General features: G+C 38.0%; 1 protein-coding gene across 1 annotated transcript in view; it reads right to left on the reverse strand.

The window, feature by feature from the left end:
* Positions 1-5,448, reverse strand: part of LOC122803758 (lanosterol synthase-like) — a 792,945-nt gene extending 787,497 nt beyond the window's left edge. Inside the window, exon 1 of the mRNA XM_044073448.1 lies at positions 4,882-5,448. Coding sequence (XP_043929383.1) covers positions 4,882-4,895 — 14 coding nt within the window. The 5' untranslated portion in view covers positions 4,896-5,448. The remainder of the gene's footprint in view (positions 1-4,881) is intronic.
* Positions 5,449-18,893: the final 13,445 nt, after the last annotated feature.

Genomic DNA, 18,893 nt, shown 5'->3' on the forward strand with positions numbered 1-18,893 from the left:
TGCATTCTAGTAAATATTGTTTAATGCTTTACTTATTCATTGTCACACACTGGCTATGTGTTGCACTGCAGTCTTTATGTTGTTATGTCAGTATTTTTTTTTCTCTGTATTGCTAAGTGCATTTATTACATGTTGTTATCTTTGCCAATGTAGCCAGAGTCATGGCTGAAAAGAATCCTGGGACCAGTTCACGTTCCTGGTTACCAAAGTATAAATAAATATGAAATTGGAAATGGGGATGAGCATGACATAAATAATTAAGGAACTAATAAAGCACATTTTAATTCTGCATCATTCATGAGAGAGAGAGAAACAAAACTTCCTACTGAAGGTATTGGGAAGTAGCAGACAAACTTACTTTGGAGTCCTTTCAAGTACTACTTTTCACTTGTAGATGATAGAGCAAGTATCATTTACTGCAGTGAGTTTTCACACCTCGGCATGACACTATGGGGGGGGAGATCTGTCAATTCTTTTAGAACTACAAAAGAATCCCTTTACAAACGCCTGCTATTTACCTACTTTCTTTCACTGGAAGTAGCTAGCAGCTGTTTACAGCATAAAACAAGCTCTGACAGACACACAAATAAGACTCAGAGAAACAGAAGTAGCTCCGTAACAGAATGTGTGGTAGATGACAGTGCTTCACAGTCCTTCCACCCTATTTTAATGACATGAGAAAACAGCACTTCCTTATGTCTAACATGGCTCCTATAAAGAGGACTTGCAATACGTTCTGGAAAGAAGGAGTGAAAGCAAGAAAATAAGATCACACTACCAAGGCAGGTCCCATCATCTGCCATTTTGTAGGAAACACATTAAACCTGTCAAAGAAGCACTAGGAGTGATTTTGATGCATTAAAACAGCTCAGAAAACAAAGGTATAATGCAAAAAAATTTTTTTTGACTTCTAAGGTGGAGTTTCCTTTAAGATTCCATCCATCCCTGGAGTTCCCTGTCATTTGTTGTTGCACTTTTCATCTTATATCCTCCTTTGATATTATCACAACAAGCCTATTTGCTTCATGAGTTATTTGTATCAAGTTGTTCTCCTCCAGAAAAAAAATGTTTTGCTTCCTTATCTATATCCTAAAACCTTCCTTCCTTCTTATACAGTTCTTGCAATACTGCTACTGTATTTTGGGGATTTTTTAAGCTACCCTGTTCCTGGATCCCTTAATTCAAGTATATGTCCTTCTACTCATTTCTTGTCTTAATCACTGGGGCAAGAGTTTTATATTTTTCACACTTCAAAATTACTTTCTAAGTATATTTGTGCTATTCTCTTGCCTTAGCTAAATCACTCAGGTGGCCTTTTATATACCCTCTAGCTCTATAAGCACTTGAATATGCTTCAAATTGCTATCAGGTCTCTTTTGTAGCTCTTTAGTTTCTAATCTTTTATTGCTAACAAACCATATATTTTCCTTCCTCAGCTGTCTCCCCCAGCTGAAACTTAGTCTTTAATACCTCCCACCTACTCACCAAGTTCTCCTCACCAATTTTAGTGTTAGTTACTGTGTCCTCAGATGTGTGTTTGATTAACATATGTGAAAAGAACACCAGTGCCTCAAAACCCCCAATGTCCTTCCCATTATTTACACCTACTACTATTGGTGCATGGTCTGATATGGTTATTGGATGGCTACCATGCATGCTAACCTCCACTACATATTCTACAGACTTGTTGTTGTGTCTTTCGGCTTTTCCCGGTTAGGGGTCGCCACAGCGGAACTCCGGTCCACTAATGATTGGCAGTAGATTTTTACCTGCAGAGTTGCCAGCCCTGACGCACAACCTTCAATGAAGGTATGCCCATTCACGCATGTCTCCACACAGAAGACGCTCTAGCTGAGAATCGAACAGGACAACGTCTAACTGTGAGGCGCATGTTCTACAGACATATAAACTCTATTCCCAGCTTCCATAATGGTGAAAGTAAAATATGAATAATTTCAGGTCATTATTTACTGATCTAGTGTCCATTAAACCAAATATCCTTAAATATTTCTTTACACATCTAGTTTCCACTGCTGTCCTATGCATCCATGGATCCCTCCACAAAGCATTCTTCATGTTAAACACCAAATTCTAGTCATTTCCAATAATCAAAATCCATTGGTGGAAAAGCTACTACCATTCATAATATTGATTTAATGCCAGCAATCTTTGCCTTTGGGAGCAAGTTTAAACCTGCTACTGTGATTCTTCTATTCCACCAATATCTTGTTACTATAAGAAATCTCCCTTATCTATTCTCTTTCTCTATCTGAATACTTGCCCCTCTCTTTGTCAGTGCTATTACCCCTCCTGCTTTTACCCTCAAATCTTTGTGCACTATATTCTTCCATTCCACTCTGTTTAATAAACTGTTTATGCTCTTGTTTAGTTACATGGGTTTCTTGTAAAAACACTACCAGTGTTCTAGCTTTAAATATATGCACCTACATCACCTGTTTTTTTATGGTGCCCTAGTAGATCATTAATATTCCAAGATACCACGTATAACTGATGGATGTCATTGCTGTTCTAGTTTACAATAGCTTTTCATTGTTTCCATTCTCTTTACTCTCCACTGAGATCTTTTCATATCCACTAATCTTAAGTGTTCGCATCATGGGACTTTTAACATTTTTCCCATTCCTCCTCTTGACAAACTCAAAATAATATCTACTGAACTATATATAAATATCACTTGTGTGTTTCAATCATACATCTCAATTGTAATGCAGTAATTACTCCATACTGGCAACACACAATTTCCACTGTCCCCCTCTGCTAATCTGTCCATACTGTTATTTCTTTTCCCCCTCCCCAAGAACATTAATATTAATTCATAAAGTATATAAAACACATCCACATCTTTCAGTAAATATTAGTACTATTATTCGAAAGACATGCATGAATGGGCGTGCCTTCGCTGAAGGTTGGGCGTCGGGCTGGCAACTTGGCACCATAAAAAAAATCTACTGCCAATTATTAGCGGACCGCATTTCAGGTCTGGCGACCCCTAACCGGGAAAAGCCGAAAAGACAAACAAACAACAAACATTAACTTGAGAGAATGACCAAATAACATAATGTGAATTAATATCAATTTTCTGAAAACTATTAACTCTAATTATGGTCATTTTTGTTGAGTAATTCATACTTTTTCCTCCAAAAGTCATAAATTTTAGGAGGGATTAAGAGGAACAGGGCTAAAATTTGAGTCAAAAGCAGAGAGAGCTGAGAGGTATGCCGAGTATGCCTTAGCAACAACACCTGTGCTTCTAATGAAAAATAGCTCAGATGATCACACCAGGGGTGTAGCAAGCAAATTCCATAATGAACTCACAAGCTCTTAGTGCTACCTCCCTTGGCCACATATCACTTAAAAATGGACACATCTCAAAAAAGTTGCCCCCAAGCACTTAAATTAAGTAACATTTTCAGCTTTTCAACCTAAAACTATTAAATATATTGTTTTTAGATAGCAGTATTGTGCCTGTTCTTAAAGGCATTCATTTAGACAGCTGTAGACATAATATGACCTGGAAAAAAAACATGTTGATATGATGCTCAGAAAAAAAACTGTACCTCAGTACAGTGCAAAGAGTATGCCGTGGGATTACACATCTCAACCATATCGCATTAGAAGGAATGCTCCTCATATTGGGTCTTAGATAGTTCTCAACCTTCACCTCCAAAATGCGAAGAACTGCCTCTCATAATGTGGGACAAATGGGTAAAATGTGGAACACCTACCAACAGCTAAGTAACAACTTCAACTTTGAAGGTCAAAGGGTGGTTAAAACCTGTTACTTTATAATTATAAAAAAAAGTTCTTTTGAATAATTAGTGTGACTCTACTATTTTCCATGAGACTCAGTTAAAACATTCATAACTGAATGTGTAACAGATACTTTCATTGTGGAACACTGAGGGACATAGACTTTTTAAACCCTAAAATGAGGAACGTCCCGCATAATGTGGTACACTAGAGAGCATGGGTTCCTAAAAATTCCACGTTCCATGCGGATCCACAATGAAAGATCAGTACTGAGAGCAAACGACTGTGGTTACTAATGCAGCATGTTAAAGAAAAGTGTAAAAAAAATAAAAATAAAAAAAAAACAGAAAGCGTTCCTGGAAATAATTGTTAGTAACTATTCCATTCCAAATGTCCGTTTTTCCACATTGGGAGAGGGAGTGTTCCACATTTTGTAGTAGAGTTGCCACCTTTTCAAATGTCCAAAGTGGGACATTTTTGGTACAAAGGTCAGATTTTGCAGTGCGAAACATACTGATGGCCAGTATAAAAGGACAGAACTTCACATTTTTTCCTAAATAAAAGCTTATTCTTGTAGCATTTTAGTTGCTTATTCTGTTTCTTATAACATTTAGATGTTTCAGATACAGAATAACTGTTTTATGCAACTATTACATAAAATATAGGAAATAAATTTGTCCTAAAATCTCTGGACATTTGCCATTTTTTTACAGTTTTTTTGCAGGACACAACTGCTCAAAGAGGTCCCTCACAAAGTGGGACAGGTGGTAACCCTATTTAGTAGTAGTCTGAGCATTGAGACAATAACATTTAAAATAGTGTGTATACATTACACACACATATATATATATATATATATATATATATATATATATATATATGTATACACACACAGTCTCTCTCTCACACACACACACACACACACACACACACACACACACAGTCTCTCTCTCACACACACACACAGTCTCTCTCTCTCACACACACACACACACACACACACACACACACACACACACACACACACACAGTCTCTCTCTCACACACACACACACACACACACATCTCGAGAAAAATTATAATTCACGGAAACTAACAAAAACTACTCACGTGCTCTCAGTCATTTTCTTTTTTGCACCTTCCAACGCCTACAGATACTTCTTTTGCAGAAATGTACTGATACCGCAAAATTTGCTACGATTCCCTTTAAATAAATTTCGCTGCCTCTATCGCTCCACCCACATTTCCGGGCTAGCAGTTGATGCACGTGCAACTTCTTTTTTTTACCCGTAATACGACTGGACCCTTAGGTATCCCTACACGCTCGACTCCTCTAGGTATGTTCCAAATGTCTTTATCGTTATGGGGAGACGTGAGCCAAGTATAAATTAGGCAGTCATTGTAGAAGGTCTGCGTGGCGAATCCTGCGAAGTAAAAGAGACTTGAGTAGCTGATGGTGTATTTGGGAACTAGGTCGCAGTTCGTATGATTTCAAGGTTTTTGTGCCTCTTAAAAAAGTGTTGTATTGTGTAGGACGTGACAGAGAATATAAAACTGTTAAGCCTACTAGTGACCGGGCCCCCTCTTGTGAATGTGTGTGGCTCGTAGTTGCGCCTCTGTCACAAGCGCTTGCGTATTCCATGCATAGCGATACTTCTAAAATTGGGACAAATTAAAAAAAAGGCTATACTTTTGAATATACTTCTCAACTTGTTATAACAACAACTCTAGACAAAGCCACAAATAATGGAAGACAAAGGCCCAGAATAGGGACTCTTTTTAAATACTGCTCTTACAAATTGATAAAGTTGATAGACTAACGGAAGGATATGACATACCTCTCAAGTGTACCTCATTACAAGGAACGTACCTCATTTGGGGTCTTAAAAAGTTCATGTTCCTCAAGTTCCAGAATGTTCCTCATTGAAAGAGTGTCACACATTCAGTGTTAGGATTTTTTTAAGTGAAATCTTTGGTAAATAGAAATGAATCATATTAATTCATTAAAAGATTTTTGTAAGTAAAACCAGTATATTTAACCATCGTATGCCCTTATTAGTTAAAGCTGTTAGTAAGCCATTGGTATGTGTTCCACATTTTGCCCATTTGTTCCACATTATGAGTGCTAGTGTTCCTCATTTTGGAGATGGGAGGTTGAGAGCTGTGGATATGAAGTCTGAAACTCAAATGTCTGCCATTATTTTCTGACCTCAGCCCTCAGTGATTTGCCAGAAAACCATAATTGTATGAGAAACGGGGCAAAAATGGGAGGCGAAAATCTGGACGAGTTGAGAGGTATGCAAAATATTAATACTGTTAACTTAAGAAGTCGACGGAGTAAGAGAAAGATATGTGCTAGCCACCCGGCGGTGTAAACCTTGGCTACAGGTGATTTGTCACTGTTGAAATGACACCCCAAACCCATTTGCAAAAATGGGTTGTGGATGGATGGATGTGAATTAACATACATTTTCTAAAATAAAAGATGTCTAGGGCACTAATTATCTTCATTATTTATTAATTTCAATCCACCATCTTTTAAAGAAAAAAATAAAAATCGCCAGTTTTTCCAGGAATTGGAAGGGACAGAGCAAATATTTGAGCAAAAAAAAATTTAATGAAGTCCCTGAATCAGTTGCACTGTATGATCCCGGGTTTGTGTGTGTGTGTGTGTGTGTGTGTATATATATATATATATATATATATATATATATATATATGTATGTTGTGTCTTTCGGCTTTTCCCGATTAGGGGTCGCCACGGCGGAACTCCAGTCCGCTAATGATTGGCAGTTAATTTTTACGTGCCGAGTTGCCAGCCCTGACGCACAGCCTTCAACAAAGGTACACCCATTCACGCATGTCTCCACACAGTATATATATAAAAATATATATATATATTAAAATATATATATATATTTATATATATATATAAATTATATATATATATAAATATATATTTATATATATATATATATATATATATAAAATATATATATTTATATATATATATATATATATATAAATTATATATATATATAAATATATATATATATATATATATATATATATATATATATAAAATATATATATATAAATATATATATATATATATATACATGCACATAAATATATATATAAATATATATAAATATACACACACACACCCACACACACATATAAAATGGTACTTACGTATTATCGCAACCAGATTTTCGCAGGAAAACCGTTTGCTTCCCGCTCATTGAATCAGTTTGTGAATATTGTAAAAAAGTAATATAATGTGTTCTCCTTAGCAGTTTGTTTGGTGCATTGTTATCAATACAAATTGAAAGATGTCCTGTTTTTATGTACGCACTTTACTGCCAGCATCTCACTTATTGCAAGTTGCATATTGCACTACGAATTGTAATTGCTGACAATTTACCACCACACAGAAAGACCAAACCAGCGAATGAGCACTCCACAACGTTACAGCACTAAGGAAAGCAATAATCAGTGTGAAGTACAATAAGTATTTATCAGAACATGCCACCATCCCTAAACTAAACAAAACAAAACCGGTACTGCGAACTTCTGTGAAAAATGCCCCCCAGAATCGGCTGTCCACATAATCCGGTCTCCCTTTTAAAAACCATTACTTATTACAACTCTCTCATTGAAAGGGTTATTTTCAACGATGTTTACAAATTGTGAGAAAAATTGTTTACCAAGAGCATGATTCCTGTGTCTGTGTTTTCCGTCTCAGGATTCCTTCCACATACTGAAAAAAAATCTTTCGTCAATAAGAGAGCAACCATGAAAATTTCATTGCGTGTTTTTAATGCACCCATAACAGGAAGAGAAATTTTTCAATTTTTTTTTCTTCCTGAAGATAATCCAAAGTTATTTTTTATCAATAAAGACTTAAAACAACACTTTACTGTGTTTCCTGCACTTGTTTTGATTTCATGATACGAATTTCGCAACCGCGAAAATCTGGTTGGGATAATACGTAAGTACCATAAAATAATATATGTACACATGTTTTCATTGTCTTTTACTGTTGGTGTCATTTTTTTGTTGTTTGTAGCTACACACCTGTGACCCTCTTGGAATGACTAGAGTTGCCAGTGTTGCTAGTGGTATTTATAGATTTAAGAAAGAAAGGAAATAACCTATTCTTGGATCATATGTCTTAGAGGGATAAACACTTGGCTACAACTTAGGCAATCAGTGTTTAACTAGCATCTTGGGCACTGAAAAAGCTAGGCAGAGAAGGGTGGAAATGACAGGCATACTCAGTCTCGCCCATTCTGGAGGGAAGGACATGGTGGTCAGCCAGAAATGTTCCCATGCAAAAGCATGGTCAACAATGGTCATAAGGTCTCAGGAGCTTAGGTACTGGAAGAGTCAGATTGTGCTGGGGTTTGAATGTTGTGGATAATCAATATTTAAGTGAGTCCAATAAAACACAGCAAAATTTTTATTTGCGTGTTTCTGATATTGATGAAGACAAAATGTTTAATGCTTATTGCTGATTTGATACCAGCAGGGTGTCTTATAAAAAACAGTTGATTCCACCTTTTGTACATGATGGGGTACAGCAATTCTCTTCGATGCTGAATTTTGCAGTTGAGTCAGCATTTAATGATTGTATGAGGAATAAAGATAAAATAGTATATAATTTAACTAAACTGGAATGGAAGGCTTTACAAAGTTTGGCTGATAATGATGAAATTATATTTAAGCCAGCCGATAAAAGCAATAAAATTGTGATGTTACATTTTAAGCAATATCTTAAAATGTGTTATGAACATTTAAATAATACCACAGTTTATGAAAAAGTAATATGGATCAATATAAATTTTTTGGTCAATATTAAAATAGCAGGAATTATTAACTAAGGGCTAGAGATTAGGCTGATTCTCAGAAGATGACATTAATTGGAAATTTAATGTGTAGGAACGTGAAATGGCCACTTTCTGCTGTCTTACTAAAGTACATCAAAATATTTGTGACCCTCTGGGTAGACAGATAGTATCAGCATGAAATTATTTTTTGAATAAAATTTGCATTTTTTTATATATTTATTTATTGCCTATAGTTAAAAAACAATTATATGTTCGAGATACATTTGATTTTCTGAATAAGTTAATTGATTTAAAATGGGAGGCAGATATGGATTGGCTTGTGATTGACATTAAAAGTTTGTATATGAATATAAAACATGAATTTGGAATTGAAGTCTTGGAGTTTGCTTTAGGAAATAGTCCAGCTGCCTATTATACTTACTGTACTTATTTCCTTGTTTCACTTGAAAGAAAGTTACTGTTTGTCGTTTTTGCATTTAGTTACTTGTATCACATTGCACTCAAGTTACCTGGCACTTGCTCACTAAAGCAATTATATAAGTCAGCACTAAAAATTAAAAGCACTACACCCTCACTCCCCACTGGCCCTTGTTTTCAATTAAGGATTTCCCAATATTATTCTAGCATGTCCAAAGGTCAGTTGTCAATCTCCTCTCCGGTCCAGCTGGTGAATCTGGGAATCTTGAGGCAATGTTATAACTGCATCATGTACACAGACAACCCTCTCCTCCTCCCACATAACACAAATACTTGCGAGAGATGCAGCTATTTAGCCAAACTGGAGGCTGAGCTCTCTCAACTCAGGACTGGCAAGACCAGACAGGAGGAGAAGGCAACTACACACACCACAAAACCAGCCTCACATAATGCTACCACTCCACTGAATCAAACACATAAACACACAAAGACATACTCAGAGGCTCTGAGTAAAATTTACCTAAACAGCAGAGGCCTCCAAAGCAGACACCCAAACAACTGCTACCTCAAGACACCCCACAAGCAACACATAAACCACAAAAGCAGTGTGCAAAGCAGTCACAGCCCTTAAGGCCAAATACAACACCAAACATACTTGTCATAGGTGACTCCATAGTCAGACACACTGGCGTCCCACTCACCAGGCTGAACAAGGAGAGGGTCACAGTAAGCTGCCTATCGGGCGCTAGAATCCGCCACATAACACAAGCACTCGGGTCACTCCACAGCAAGTACAAATATGACACAGTCATTGTCCATGCTGGTGTGAACGACCTGAGACGTACCTCCCTGGACTGCATGAAAAGAGACATAGAGGAGCTCTCTGATTATGTAGCCCAGGCAGGTATGACCCTAACCCTGAGCAGTATCCTTCCTTCACCAAGAATGATGCCACAATATAGAGACAAGATGATCAGCTTTAACAATTGGCTTAATGTCTGGTGTCATTCAAAGGGGATCCAGTGTCTGCCTGGGATGACATGCTTGACAAGCCACGCTGCTTCGCAAGGGACGGCTTGCACCTGTCACCCCTGGGATTCGGATATTGGCTAAGGCTCTTGCCACCCCATAGTGCCTTTTTAGGCAAGGCTCAAATTCTAAACCTACCACCCTAGAAAACAAAAATGGGAAGAAATTGAGGGTAATGCTGCTCAATGCCAGAAGTCTAAATCTCAAAATGCACGCACTCGAGGCCCTTCTCAGTATGGAGAACATCGATGTCTGTGCTGTAACTGAAACCTGGTTCAAGGCTCCTGAGAGCACGCCGGCACTATTAGGTTTTACCTCATATCATGCGTTCCGGCCCCAAAACCCGGACCACTCCACAAAAGGAGGGGGTGTATCCGTATTCATAAAGGATACTCACACCTCCAGGTTGGTGGCAACGCATGAAGCTTGGAAACCATCCAGGTGCAACTAACAATAGGCAAAACTGCTCTACAAATTGTAGCATGCTACAGGCCACCCTCTCAAACTCAGGAACCCCACACAGCCTTCCTGAAGACACTGGAGGGTATAAATGTATCTCCAAACACCATCATATTGGGTGACTTCAACTACCCGAATATAGACTGGGAACATTACTCAAGCCCTAACTTTCTAGCCCAACGGTTCCTGGAGTTCATAAATTCAAATGCCATGGAACAGCTAGTCACTGTTCCCACGAGAGGAGAAAATATACTAGATCTCATTGTCACAAACATGGGGACAAAATGCTCCACACGGAAGTATATCCCTCATTGGTGAGATCTGATCATAAACTAATCTCACTGGAAATCCACATCCGCCCCACCCCAAACAAAAAGACCATAGTGAAGAACTTCTCTAAAGCAAACTTCACACTACTCAAGACTGGTGTGGTATCCTTCAAGGCCCCTGAGTCAGAGGAAACCACAACCCAAGCTGCGGAAGCCCTTACAAATGCCTTCTATGAACACCTCCAGGACTGCATGGATCAAGCAATCCCAAATAAAACCAAGACTCTTTCCACAAAGGGCAAACGTCCAGTCTGGTGGACCCCAGCCATTAACAAACTTTACAATAAGAGGAGAAAGCTATTACATGATAGAACAAAATCCATAAAAGGGAAGTCACCCCTGATCATTATTAGTAAAAAATACGAGCACTCATAAAATCAACTAAGGCCAATTTTGAGAGAAAAATTGCCATGGATTCAAAGGACAATCATAAGGCCTTTTTCAGCTATGTTAGGAACCTGGGTGGAAACTCACAGATATGCTCAGAATTAGTCCAAAATGATACAAAAATCACTGAACCCACAGACATTGCCAACATACTGGCAGACAGGTTCAGTGCAAACTTCACCCCTCTCCCCTAAAGGAGAGATAACTATCCCAGCCGAGTGTAGCCTCCCGGACATCTCAAATGCGCAGGTGAAAGCTGCTCTCTCTAAAGCTAAAAACACAGCATCAATGGGACCGGATGGTGTCCCCGGCTGTGTGCTACACGAGCTAAATGAGGAACTAAACCCGCACATAAGGCAGCTGTTTAATCTCAGCCTTACCACAGGATACGTGCCCAAGGAGTGGCGTACGGCAACTGTGGTCCCACTCCACAAAGGTGGCGCCTCACGGACCCTGGTAATTACCCCCATAAGCTTAACAAGTCTAGTCTGCAAAGCTATGGAGAGGATCATAATGGAGCTCATAAACAAAGATATAGGGGACTTGCAGACATTGGACCCGACCCAGTTTGGCTTTGTCAAGGGAAGATCATGCCTTTTGAACTTGGTCGACTTCTTGAAATAGTCACCAAGGCCATTGATGAGGAAAGGCAGTCCATACAGCCTACCTTGACCTTGCAAAGGCTTTCGACACAATACCCCACTCGGTATTGTAGAAAAACTTACCAGCTTAAATGTAAACCCATATGTCACAAGATGGGTTGCAAACTGGCTTAAGGACAGAACCCACAGGGTTAGAGTTGCTGGCGCTGTGTCAGACTCCAAGCCGGTCACAAGTGGTGTCCCACAGGGCTCGGTCCTTGGCCCCTATTGTTTGGCATCTACTTCTCAGAAGTACAGGCCAACATGGGAGGACTTTGGCTGACAAAGTTTGCAGATGACTGCAAACTGGGCGCCATAGTGGAAAGTGCATCGGACACGGATATCCTTCAGAAGGGACTCACGGAAATAGATAGCTGGTGCCAGAGCCATGGCCTGAAGTTAAACGCCAAAAAATGTATAGTCATACCCTTCGGGAAAAACAAGGTAACCCCAAGCTACCATATAGGTGGCAATCCACTAAGCACAGAAGAGGTTATCAGGGACCTGGGGACCCAGGTTGACAGTGGCCTTTCTTTTGACACTCACATTGCTAAAGTGGTTAGAAAGACCTTCTACATTGCCCACCTGATCATGAAGGGATTCACATCCAGATCTAGTGAGGTCATTGTTCCCCTGTACTCTTCACTTATCAGACCAATGATCGAGTACAATGCCCCATTCGGGATGTATCTCACCCGACATCTGCAGCAATTGGAGAGACCCCAAAAGTTCCTCACCAAAAGGATAAAGGGACTCCAAAATCTGTCATATGCTGCCAGATTGAAGAAACTCCAGCTCTATTCAGTCGCATACCGTCTGCTCAGAGGTGACATGTGCCTGACATACAAGGCCATGTCCAACCCGGAATTAATGGACATGCTCCACCTCAAAAAATCCAAATCCACCAAAACCACTAGAGCAAGCGACTTAAACCTTAGCACGGATATAAATAGGACGTGCTGGAGGGATAGATTTATCACTCAGAGACTCCCTATGCTGTGGAATAAAATCCCGGTCCATGTGAGGCAGAGCACCTCGCTGACTCTGTTCAAGAGAAATCTAGACCTGTGGATGGGAGATCGTAGGTTTACCCCAGGAATTATCTCTGGGTCACTGCTGGACAGAGGCACAACAAACTAATGGGCACAGTATTTTTTCATATAAGGGGTGGCGTAAGCCACAATAATTTGGGCTAGGCTTATAAATGCCTTAGGGCAGATAGCCTAGTATAAACCTATGAACCTATGAATGAATTTATTTTAGCTTGAGCCATAATTTTTTTGAGTTTAATGGAAAATTGTATTGTCAACTGCAAGGAACAGCCATGGGTACACCTTTTGCCCCCATATATGCAAACATTATAATGGGTTTATTTGACTTTGAATGTATATTTACTAATGGTTTTGTTAATGAATTATTATAGATACATAGATGATCTTATTTTTGTATGTAGGAGTGGCCATGAAAAAATTGACCAATTTGTTTAAGATTTGCAAAATAATAGGTTTGATTAACAATTTGACAAACCTCAATATGGTCGTCAGGTTGTATTTTTGGAAGTTTCCTTAGAGGGGGTAATAAATGGAGGAATTAAAACTAGGAGAGTTCATATTAAAAACACAAATGTTTAGTTACCCGTACACCTAAATGCTGACACATATTCCGCGAACAGCAAATACACCGAACGTCCTAAATCGCAAAATTCAAAAACTCGCAATGTCATACTTGTCCCATCCCACCGCCCGCTACATACTACCTATACAAACAAACTAAATAAACCACATACATACACTTACCAAAACCCTACTTCTGACCCTAAACTAAACCCTACTTCTAACCCTACACTAAACCTTGCATATACCACCATATATGCACTTAACCCGCACCCTAACCCTAAAGTCCGTAACTATCGCACACTTACCTTAAAAAGCTATACCCAAACAAACTAAATAATCCACACACATACACTTAATAAAACCCTACTTCTAACCCTACACCAAATCTAACATACATTACCATCTATGCACTTACCTTAACCCGCACCCTAACCTTAAGGTCTGTAACTATCATCCACTTACCATACGGAGCTAGACCGCAGAAGGGTCAACCATGACGATTCGACATTTCGGATTTTGCACTTCAAGACGATTGATGTTTTTGATGTTTGATGAAGACGTGTAAGCATTTAGGTGTTCGGGTAAGTAAACATTCGTGTTTTTAATATGAACCCAACTAGGATAATAGGAAGTTTCAAGATAGAACCCATTTTCTCAATGGAAGCAGCTGTTACACATCTCACTTAATAAAGTCACTCCCATATGGGGAATTAGTACGAGTTAAAAGGTTATGTAATAGTAGTGATAATTGGAAAAAAAAATAAAGAAAACTCCAAAAATGTTTATTGAGAGGGGAAGTAATAAAGAAACAGTGATGGCTTCCTTACAGAAAGTAACAAAGGGTGAAGTTAAAATGGGTGATACTGGCCACAAAAGAAACAGAGCAAGAGCTGAGCAGGAACAAAAGACTTATGCAGTCACTACTTATGACCAAGTGAGAAAGTAGTGAAAGCTATAAGATACTATTGCGGCTATCGTTTTAAGTTTAAGGAATTTGCCAATTTACATAGGTTTCCTTTGGTCTCATTCCAAACAGGAAGGAGTATAGAAGATAGAATAGTGCATAGGAAATTTTTAGTACCGATTTAATAAAATAAGTAAAGCTCCCATGCAGCTGGGTACATTCCCTTGTGGTAAATGTGTAGTATGCAAGTTTATAGTTAACACCTTTGATAAAATTAATGGACAAAATTTTAATGTACATGGCAGAGTTTGTTGTGATACAGAATGTATTGTGTATTCTCTAAAACACCCTTGTGATATGTTTTCTACTGGAGAGATCAAGAGAGCTTTCAAGTTGAGGTTGCAGGAACGCATTAGGGATGTAAGAAATGGTAAACTTGAAAGCCCTCTTTCAAAACATGTTATGCAGTGTCATAATGGTCATCCAGAGGGAATGCAGGGTACAATTTTAGAAAAGTTTGAGAAAAAAAAGGTGTTATTATGGAGGTGACGAAGAAGCTCTTATATAAAGAGGCTATTTTAATTCTTAAATATGGTACCCTGACCCCTGCTGGGATGAATTTAGACTGCAATTGGAAGGTTTTAATATAATTTAATTGATTAATTGTTTAATGGAATAAAATTATGTATTTAATCATGATGTATAAAAGGTTGATGTATTAGTGTGTTTTTTACTCCTTTGAAGGAATTTTTTGCCAAGGCGCTAGAGATATTTTAATAAATTTATAGTATATGGTGTTGTTCATTGTCGTATTTTGGTATTTTAATAGTTTTGCATGTTTAGTAGTTTTAGAGTTATGTAGCAGTTCATATGACATCAAGATTTTTGTGCCTCTTCAAAAAAAGTGTTGCATTGTGTAGGACATGACTGTGAATATAAAACTGTTTATTTATGACTTTGTTTTGCTAAGCCTACTAGTGATTTTCTCAACCCCCCCCCCTTTGTGAATGTGCGTGGGGGGGTCAGGGGTTATGCAGATGTCACGAGCATGCCATGGGATTGACGTTGCACCGTATCCCGTACATAGCATTACTTCTAAAATTAGGAACAAATTCATAAAATAGGCTATACTTTTACATACCTCTCAACCTGTTAGAGCAAGAAATCTGGACAAAGCAACAATGGGGGAAAAGGCCCAAAAATAGAGACACTTTTTAAATACTGCTCTTACAAACTGAGAAAGTTGATAGACTAGCGGAAGGATATGAAATCAGAAACTCAAATGTCTGCCATTATTTTCTGACTTCAGCCCTCAATAATTTGCCAGAAGACCATAATTTTATGAGAAACAGGCCAAAAATGTGTGGTGAAAATCTGGACAAGTTGAGAGCTATGCCTCTGAAATATTAATACTGTTAACTTAAGAAGATGACGAAATAAGAGAAAGGTATGTGCTAACCACACAATGGTGTAAACCTTGGCTCTAGGTGATTGTCACTGATGAAGTAACACCCCAACCCCATGTGCAAAAATGGGGGGAAAAAGGGGTTGTGGATGGATGGATGTGAATTAACATACTTTTTCTGAAATAAAAGATGCCTACGACTCTAATTATCGTCATTATTTATTAATTACAGTCTACCATCTTTTTATCAAAAAAAAAAAAAACTGGCAGTTTTTCTAGGAATTGAAAGGGACAGAGCAAAAATTTGAGCCAAAAAAAAAAAAATCATTGATGTCGCTGAAGACAGTTGAGCTGTATGATTCCGGGTTTGTGGTGTGTGGACAATTGAGCTGTATGATTCCGGGTTTGTGGTGTGTGTGTGTGTGTGTGTGTATGTATGTATATATATATATATATATATATATATATATATATATATATATATATATATAATCTATATGTATGCATATATATGTATATATATATATATATATGTATGCATATATATATATATATATATATATATATATATGGGTTACCTTCATTTGATCGACAGACCATTTGACTGAAACTCATTTGATCTAAACTTCATTTGACTGACAGCCAATAATTCAGTACACTTCAAGACAAATAACAGGGATTGGTCCCCCTCCTCAATGTCGTGCGACCCTGGAGTTAGTTAGGGAGGTGTGGGGGGCACAGCCCCCCCGCCTATTTTCAACAAAAATAGGTGAGAGGCTTCGTCCCCCACACCCCCATAACTATATATATCAACTCCAGGGTCGCACAACATTGGGGAGGGGGGCAAATCCCTGTTAAGTGCCTTGAATACTGATTGTCGATCAGATGAGCTGTCGACCAAATGAATGTCGATCAAATGAAGGTAACCCATATATATATGTATATACACACACACACACATATATATATATATATATATATATATGTGTGTGTGTATATATATATATATATATATATATGTGTGTGTGTGTGTATATATGTGTGTATATATATATATATGGGTTTATGTTAAATGTTCGAACATCCAAAATGTCGAACATTACATGGTCGAGACCAAATGTTCGACATTTGGATGTTCGAACATCAAATAAAAAGAAAGTGCAAAAAGAAAAAAACACTTTAAAAGCATAGGCGAGGGGAGCAAGTCCCCCTGAACCCCCCATCCCCCCTACTTATATATACCAACTCTAAGACTGCACTTCAGTGCAGAAAAGGGAAATTGTCCCTATCTGCACCGTACAGCGCCGTTGAAAGTAATTCTTCGAACACTTAAAATTTTCAACGTTTGGTCTCTACCATGTAACGTTCGGAATTTTGAGCGTTCAAAGATTTGTCAGGTATCCTATAGAGATATATATATATATATATATATATATATATATATATATATAGCATATTAACAGCATCACCAATGACCCTTGTCTCCTACCCCTCCACCAGGAAAGGGGTTAGTGGTCTCCGCCCTTTTATTTTTCTTTCCCTTGTATCAGTTCCATTAGCTATATGAGCTGCAAATCAAACCTGGGTCATCTGAGTCATAGCCAGGATTTTGTCCCTCTACTCCAGAAGAGCTGCAGTACCAAAATGCTTTATGGTTTAGTTAGAAGCATGCCAGACTGCTCTCAAAATGTTTTGCTTAAATGAAACAACAGTATTATATAAACATAAATAGGACAATATGCAGAAACATTTGTAGACACATTACACAAGTACAAAAATCGTAATATTGTTAATTTATTTGCAGTGCACTAAATGTCCAAATGGAACACAGTAATGACAATATCACAGGAAGAAAGTGTTCTTGTAGTACTGTACCGAGGAAAATGCTTAAAAAGACAACTCTTAAGGATGTGCAAGTCAAAAACAAAGAATGCACAGGGAGACCAAACACACAATGGATTGTCAGTATCACTGAAACTGTTAGACCATGTTTGTCAGTGCTGTGGGCAACAATACACAGGGTACTAGTGCTTTCACCAGGACACTGCATTTTACAACTGAGCCACATACCCAAGGAAGAATAAATATTTGCTATAATTTAATATACTGCCAAGCACATGATATCAAGTTCATAGAAGGGTACCTGTTGTATTTGAATAAAGGATCCAGGCAGGTATGTCATGTTTCTTCCCCTTTTGTTATTTGCTTTACTTTTAGAGCCACCAGCAAATAAAATAAGGGACTCAAAATCAAAAATCCAAGGCTGTAAATGGTATGGTACTTGAGGAAAACTAGTTTTATTTGCAGATATTATTTTGTACTTGATAAATCCAGAAAGGATAGTTCAGTGTTGTAGAACGTTTTAAGACTATTTCAAGTAAGCTATGTACCCACACATGAATTGTTTCAGCAATGTCCATATGTTAACATGATAAGATGAAGTATTGAGCTTTATAGATTAAAAAGTATTTTGTTATAGCAGCTAAGCATATGTGGGAAGAGGCTAAAAAAATGAGAAACTAGAAGTTCTTGATTATGGATTTGGCTAGTAAGATACAAAAAGCAAAAATGTTTTAGTCCCTTTAGTTTTACATAAATGTCATGCATCTTTTTATCAACCAGAGGAGATGTGGATGATAATAAAGAGCTGATGGAATTTACGTAGGAGTAGAAGAGGGCAACAGTTAAGTGGAATAAGTTGATTCTTTCCTTAGAACAAGGCAGTTTAAAATTACCTGATTTGAAGAGATGCTTTATTGCTATATAGTTAAGGATCATATACTTAATACAAACAGAATGTTATAAATCAAAGTGGAAAGGGATGATAATAAAACAGGAAGGGAGTTCAAGAAATGAGGAGGGGGTAGGATTTTGGATGCAGGTCCATAAGGAGAACAACAACAACCATACAGAAGTTTATACTCGCAAAGTATTCTAAGAAGTAAGCCAACATGGGAATGGAGAAAGGATATTTTTACCAATAGGGATGACTTTAAGCAGGGCTATAGAAAATAAGCCAGGAGTGGAATTTACTGGAGAACATTAGCAAAGGAACCAGCGTTTTTGGAGCAAATAACTAGGG

Source organism: Protopterus annectens, chromosome 6.part0, assembly GCF_019279795.1.
Source record: "Protopterus annectens isolate FY-2018-M chromosome 6.part0, PAN1.0, whole genome shotgun sequence".
NCBI lineage: Eukaryota > Metazoa > Chordata > Ceratodontiformes > Protopteridae > Protopterus > Protopterus annectens.